The following is a 7,877-nucleotide window of genomic DNA, read 5'->3' on the forward strand; positions in this document are numbered from 1 at the left end:
GGGCATTACTATTGGGGCATTACTATTGGGGGCACCATTTCTGGGGCATTACTATTGGGGGCTACTTGAAGGTGGGGCATTACTACTGGGGCACTACTACAGAGGAAGCATTACTATTAGGGGCACTAATACAGGGGCATTACTACTGGGAACATTTATACAGAGGGTGCTACTACAGGGGGCATTACTACTGGGGCTACAACCAGAGGGGGCATGACTACTGGGGACACAACTACAAGGGTATTACTACTGAGGGCATTTATTCAGGGGGCATTACTTGGGCACACACAGGGGGCATGACTACTGGGGGGCATTACTATTGGGGGCACAACTACAGGGGTACTACTACTGGGGGTATTTATACAGGGGGCAATACCATTGGGGACACTACTACTGGGGGCATTACTACTGTGGGCACTGCATAAGGGGCATCACTCCTGGGGACACTACTACTGGGTGCACTGCATAAAGGGCACCACTACTGTGGACTCTGCATATGGGGCACTACCACTGTGGGCACTGACACTACTGGGGTCCCCATTTTGCATACCCCCAGTTCGTCACATTTAATAGGGGCCCCCACAGACCTTAATCCGGCCCTGGGTGGGAATCTCGGATCCGTATGGTCCCACAATTCACGGCGGTTTACTTTGACAGGCCTAATGACATAGGAACCGGCACCGACCCCGGAAGTGGCCAGCTACGTCTCTTCTCCAGACTTCTCCCGGAGAGGAGATATAAAAAGTCGTCAAGTATGCTAGAAATCTTGAATCAACTTGTAACTTTAGGGCATTACACTTTTAGAATAGAAACCTGGAAGTTCTAATATATTTTTAAAACTATAATCTAGTTTATTACTACATGGAGCACAAAATCTAGATAAATTTACCAAAATAACTAGGGCTATGCCAGCCCTGGCTGCTGGTTATGTTGTTAGGACAATCTTATGAACACAGAAACAGGGAAAAAGTGACATTACTTTGCTATTAATTTTAGACCTAAGGGTCCTTCTGTCTTAAGTGCTCGAACCCCCAAAGCCTTAATCTAGCCCTGATTACCACTACACTCATTTGTTACTTAGCCACTTACGTTTAGAACATGTATGAGTTATATCGTATGACATCAGATGTACACAAAACAGCAGAGACGGGTACACAATATATCTTCTCATTCTCAATTAAATCCTGAAAAACAGAGAACACAATAGTGAGGTACGTATTCCTATTAGGGATGTGCAGGCTCGGATAGGTTCGAGTTTGCACGTGGAGTTCGGATTTTTCCCTCCAAAAAAACGGAACTCAACATCATCATTCCTGGACAAAAGTCCAGGAATGATGATGTTCGTCCATGTAAGATGACGTTTTGCCTCTTTCTGAGTTCCGTTTTTTTGGAGGGAAAAATCCGAACTCCACGTGCAAACTCGAACCTATCCGAGCCTGCACATCCCTAATTCCTATGTTCAAAATGTGGTTTGTATTACAGGTTGAGTCTCCCATATCCAAAATGCTTGGGACCAGGGGCATTTTGGTTATCGGAATATTCCGTATTTTGGAATATTTGCATACCATAATGTAATGTCTTGGGAATGGGACCCAAATCTAAACACAGAATGTTTTTATGTTCTGTATACATCTTATACACACAGCCTGAAGGTCATTTTATACAATATTTTTAATAATTTTGTGCATCAAATAAAGTTTGTGTTCATACATGAAATTCATTTATGTTTCATATACACCTTATACACACAGCATGAAGGTTATTTTATACTGTATTTTAATAATATTGTGCTTTAAACAAAGTTTGTGTACATTGAACCATCAGAAAGCAAAGGTTTCACTTTCTCAGTCATGCTAAAAATATTCCATATTTCAGAATATTCTGTTTTTCTGAATATTTGGATATGGGAGACTCAACCTGTAGTAACTTATTACTAAACACAGTAGATCTAGATTAAAAAGCCATCCTGTACCATTTACAAATGTACTATATAAGTATATATGGATATGTTGGTATAAAAGTTAGAGCTGTACATGTATGGTCATTCAGGTAGCTACTTATAAGCTAATGGTCTCAGTTTTCACTAAACTGGGACTCTGGGAAACTACCTTTATTATTTTGTTATTATTATTATTATCACCACCACCATTATGCTTTGTTTATATAGTGCCAACATATTGTGCAGGATGGTACAATTACAGAATGTTTAGTTATTCATGCACATAAACAAGTAGCTAGAGCCATAAACAGAGAAAAACTATATTCTGTACCCCCATAAGTAAAGTCTTATCACAAATAGCTTCAATTCTAATAACAGCTTCAATTATTTGCAACTAGAGAGCCTCATTTAGAGGTGGACGCATTTGCCTGCCAAACAAACATATAAAAAGACATACAGAAAAAGGGTACATACATGTGTATATTGATCCAGATGTATCTCAAGATTCTCCCAAATCAAAAACTGTACTATTTTCCTGTGCAGTACAATGTTCCTGTGACGATTTTAGTGAAGCAAAGTCACAGAAAAAAAAAAAGAAGGCATAGCTATCAGGAATTAAAAATAAACACAAAACAACTGAACACCACCAAATGATTTCCATTTGATGGTGGCAAACATTGAACCGTCACCATCAAATGGTAAAAACAAGTACCATTGGGATAAAAACATCTATGGTTCTGATGTCCATCTCTACTTTAAACCTGCAGGTTACCATGAAGTGCTCCCTCTCCAGCATGATGTTCCCGCTCAACCGCATACCCTCAGTGAACAAGAGGCAACTCCCATGGAAGTCAGCGCTGTTCTCACACAGGAGCACCATGGCAAGGAAGCTCAACATGAAGCCCAGGAAATACAGTTTACATTGCAAAGAGGACAATGCTCATTGACATGTTCGGCAGCCAGGGAGGGCTCTGCATGGAGTCTGCGGAAATATGCACAGGTGCCCCAGCCCCGGGGACAGGGATGTAATTTAGATGCCGACGTATGGGAAACTGGCTGTTGAAATCCCGACCCTGGACAGAAAACCGGTGCCTGAATCCCGACGCCAGTTGAGATACTGATGCCGGAATCCCGACAGCCGGCATCCCAAATGGAAGTACAGTAGGGCCGGGTTAGGTGTTATCCGCTGGGGGAGGGCTAGGTTTAGGCACCTTGGGGGGTTAGGGTTAGACTACAGGGGGGAAGTTAGGGTTAGACTATGGGGGGGTTAGGTTTAGGCACTAACGGAGAGGGTTAGGGTTTGGGGAGAAAGGGGGAGGGTTAGCATACTTACTGGACCCCTGTTGGGACACTGGGCATCGGGATGCCGCTGTCGGTATTTTGAAAGCTGGTGTCCTGGCTGCCGGTATTTCATACCCAAACTCCGGGGACATGCTGCTGATAATGCCTATGGTAGCTGTAATACAAATATCTCATCCATGAACCTCCTGCCCTTCCCAGCAATTTCCAGTGACCGGGCCCCAGCCAGCTGCAGGGCAGCAGCAGCGGGGGTTGTGGTGACACTGGTGAGATGCAGGGGGCAGGAGTGAGAAGCAGGGGGTTGTGGGTAAATGCAGGGGACTGTGGTGGCATGGCGTAGGTTGTTAAGAGATACAGGGGGTTTTGGCTAAATAATATTGCTACCGTGCGAAGATGGGATGGGTCGCTAGTAGTATAATTAAATAAAATGATAGGGGTGATAGTTCTTTAACATGTGTCCTCAGTCACAGCCCTTCAACAGTGCTCTCTCATAACACTGGTCTGTCCAGCTCAGCTCCAAGGAAAGTTGCCCTTTTACTGACCAATGAGGAGTGAGGTGGGATATATTAGAACATTAACCCATTCATACTTCAAAAGAAACAAGGATGCTGCTCCAGGTACTACAACAGTCTTGCTTGTACCTCTAGACATGTAGGACCTGAGTCAGAGGTGAACACTGCTGCGCCTGCGGGAGCAATACTATGCAAATGCTAGTTTCAGCCAACCCCTTGTGTACTAGTGTATGCCTGAATGTTCAAGCACAAGGAGGCCCACTTTCTGTGTCTCTACACGCTGTATCACCAGCGATTTTTCTTGACACATCACCATCGGTTGCAGGTGCAGTTTCGCCATCAGAACATGGTCTCTGTGGTTGTGGCTGTGGCCCCTACACTCCCATCACATGCCCATGAGCTGACTTTTTTTGTGTTCACTTCAGACCACCTCCCAGTCATCGCCCAGGAATGCCCATCACATTGCAACTCGGTTTCTGATATAACAGCAGGTTCAGCAATAGAAATTTGGGGCCCGGAACACTAGTTTTTTGGGCCACCCAGCACCACAATTTAATGAATTCATATTTTGCCACATAAAATGATCAAAGATATATTACTTTATTGTGCCTGGGGTTAACCAAGTCAAGAAATTTAGCAATACACGGGGCCTGATTCAGAGCCGAACGCTCTGACCAGAGCACTCGCTCTGAATCAGGGCCCTCCTCCATGAAAATGGAGCGTCCTCCTGGACGCTCGCATAGCTGTGGGTGACCACCCACAGCTTATGCGAGCGTCCATGATGATGGTCGCGATGGTCAAGACCATCGCGACCATCGGGCTTGCGACGGAGACCATGCGGTAGGGTCTCGCTGCCGCAAGCCCTGGGTGATTTTGGCTCTATCAGAGCCAAAATCACTTCCACTGACATCACTAGTGATGTCAGTGGGGCCGGCTTCAGACGGTAGGCGCTCCCATGGGAACGCCTCCATCTGGCAGCCGTGCCCCCGGCACGCCCACCAAAGGGGCCGTGCTGTCAATCAACATCGACAGCACGCCCCCTTTGGTGCGAGATCCGGAGCGATGGAGAGCCCGTCGCTATCCGGGTCTCGCGCATGCGCACGACGGAGCTCCCTCCGTCGTGTGCATGCACAGTGGGGCAACATCGACCCGCTTGCGAGCGTCCTGCGATCGCGAGCGGGTCTGAATGACCCCCACAGTTCCCATATCATCTAATCTACCGAATACGCTGCCCCCATCTTATTTCACTCTTCCCAATACACAGCCTCCCTCTTCGTTCATTCTCTCCTATACACAGCCTCCCTCTTCATCATTCATTCTCCCCTATACACAGCCTCCCTCTTCATTCATTCTCCCCTATACACAGCCTCCCTCTTCATTCATTCTGCCCTATACACAGCCTCCCTCTTCATTCATTCTCCCCTATACACAGCCTCCATCTTCATTCATTCTCCCCTATACACAGCCTCCCTCTTCATTCATTCTCCCCTACACAGCCTCCCTCTTCATTCATTCTGCCCTATACACAGCCTCCCTCTTCATTCATTCTCCCCTATACACAGCCTCCATCTTCATTCATTCTCCCCTATACACAGCCTCCCTCTTCATTCATTCTCCCCTACACAGCCTCCCTCTTCATTCATTCTCCCCTATACACAGCCTCCCTCTTCAATCATTCTCCCCTATACACAGCCTCCCTCTTCAATCATTCTCCCCTATACACAGCCTCCCTCTTCAATCATTCTCTCCTATACACAGCCTCCCTCTTCATTCATTCTCTCCTATACACAGCCTCCCTCTTCACTCACTCTCCCCAATACACAGCCTCCCTCTTCATTCATTCTCTCCTATACACAGCCTCCCTCTTCACTCACTCTCCCCAATACACAGCCTCCCTCTTCATTCATTCTCCCCTATACACAGCCTCCCTCTTCATTCATTCTCCCCTACACAGCCTCCCTCTTCATTCATTTTCCCCTATACACAGCCTCCCTTTTCATTCATTCTCCCCTAAACACAGCCTCCCTCTTCATTCATTCTCCCCTAAACACAGCCTCCCTCTTCATTCATTCTCCCCAATACACAGCCTCCCTCTTCAATCATTATCCCCTATACACAGCCTCCCTCTTCACTCACTCTCCCCAATACACAGCCTCCCTCTTCATTTATTCTCCCCTATACACAGCCTAATTCTTCACTCATTCTCCCCTATACACAGCCTAATTCTTCACTCATTCTCCCCTATACACAGCCTCCCTCTTCATTCATTCTCCCCTATAGACAGCCTCCCTCTTCATTCATTCTCTCCTATACACAGCCTCCCTCTTCACTCACTCTCCCCAATACACAGCCTCCCTCTTCATTAATTCTCCCCTATATACAGCCTCACTCTTCACTCATTCTCCCCTATACACAGCCTTCCTCTTCATTAATTCTCCCCTATACACAGCCTCACTCTTCACTCATTCTCCCCTATACACAGCCTTCCTCTTCACTCATTCCCCTAATACACAGCCATCCTCTTCACTCACTCTCCCCAATACACATCCCCCACATCACAGCTTCCCAATACACAATTTCCAATCATCACTCATTCTCCTCAATACACAGCCTCCCTCTTCATTCATTCTCCCCTAAACACAGCATCCCTCTTCATTCATTCTCCCCTACACAGCCTCCCTCTTTATTAATTATCCCTATACACAGCCTCCCTCTTCATTCATTCTCCCCTATACACAGCCTCCCTCTTCATTCATTCTCCCCAATACACAGCCTCCCTCTTCATTAATTCTCCCCTATACACAGCCTCCCTCTTCATTCATTCTCTCCTATACACAGCCTCCCTCTTCACTCACTCTCCCCAATACACAGCCTCCCTCTTCATTAATTCTCCCCTATACACAGCCTCATTCTTCACTCATTTTCCCCTATACACAGCCTCCCTCTTCATTCATTCTCCCCTATAGACTGCCTCCCTCTTCATTCATTCTCCTATACACAGCCTCCCTCTTCACTCACTCTCCCCAATACACAGCCTCCCTCTTCACTCACTCTCCCCAATACACAGCCTCACTCTTCATTAATTCTCCCCTATACACAGCCTCACTCTTCACTCATTCTCCCCTATACACAGCCTTCCTCTTCATTCACTCTCCCCAATACACAGCCTCCCTCTTCATTCATTCTCCCCTATACACAGCCTTCCTCTTCACTCATTCTCCCCTATACACAGCCTTCCTCTTCACTCACTCTCCCCTATACACAGCCTCCCTCTTCATTCATTCTCCCCTATACACAGCCTCCCTCTTCACTCTCTCCCCAATACACAATCCCCTCTTCAGACACTCTCCCTAATAAACAGCCTCCCTCTTCACTCACTCCTCCAAATACACAGCCCCTTCTTCATTCATTCTCCCCAATACAGGACCCTCAATTCACTCCCTCTTAATTAATTCTCCCCTATACACAGCCTCACTCTTCACTCATTTATTCCTCTAATACACAGCCATCCTCTTCACTCACTCTCCCCAATACACATCCCCCACATCACAGCTTCCCAATACACAGTTTCCAGTCATCACTCATTCTCCTCAATACACAGCCCTCTTCACTCACTCCCCCAGTACACAACCCCCTCCTTCTCTCACTCTTCCCTCTTCACTCACTCCTCCAATACACATCCTCCACATCACTCATTGACCCAATATAGGGGAGAATGAGTGATGATAGGAAGCTGTGTATTGGGGCAGTGAGTGATGTGGAGGATGTGCACTCCCCTAATACACAGCCCTCTTCACTCACTCCCCTAGTACACAGCACCTACCTTCACTCACTCTCCCCAATACACAGCCTTTTAGCTTCACTTACTCTCCCCAATACATAGCCTCCCTCTTTACTAACTCTCCCCAATACACAGTCCCCTACCTCCACTCACTCCCCAAATACACAGTCCCCAACATCACTTTCTCCCCAATACAAAGCCCCCTATATTCCCTCACAATACACACCCATTTCTACTCTCACAGCCCCCATAGTAATACACAGTCAACCTCTTCACTAACTACCCCAATGCAGCTTCCTATCATCACTCACTCTCCCCAATACACTCCTTCTCTTGCTCTCCCCAG

General features: G+C 46.6%; 1 protein-coding gene across 1 annotated transcript in view; it reads right to left on the reverse strand.

Annotated features, from left to right (window-relative positions):
- The window catches only part of LOC148539027 (interleukin-9 receptor-like), a 33,112-nt gene extending 31,941 nt beyond the window's left edge, over nucleotides 1-1,171 (reverse strand). The window contains exon 1 of the mRNA XM_088451921.1: nucleotides 1,090-1,171. Within this exon, the coding sequence (XP_088308047.1) occupies nucleotides 1,090-1,171 (82 nt within the window). The remainder of the gene's footprint in view (nucleotides 1-1,089) is intronic.
- Nucleotides 1,172-7,877: the final 6,706 nt, after the last annotated feature.

Source organism: Taudactylus pleione, unplaced genomic scaffold (genome assembly GCF_031769625.1).
Source record: "Taudactylus pleione unplaced genomic scaffold, aTauple2 ptg000032l, whole genome shotgun sequence".
Lineage (NCBI taxonomy): Eukaryota > Metazoa > Chordata > Amphibia > Anura > Myobatrachidae > Taudactylus > Taudactylus pleione.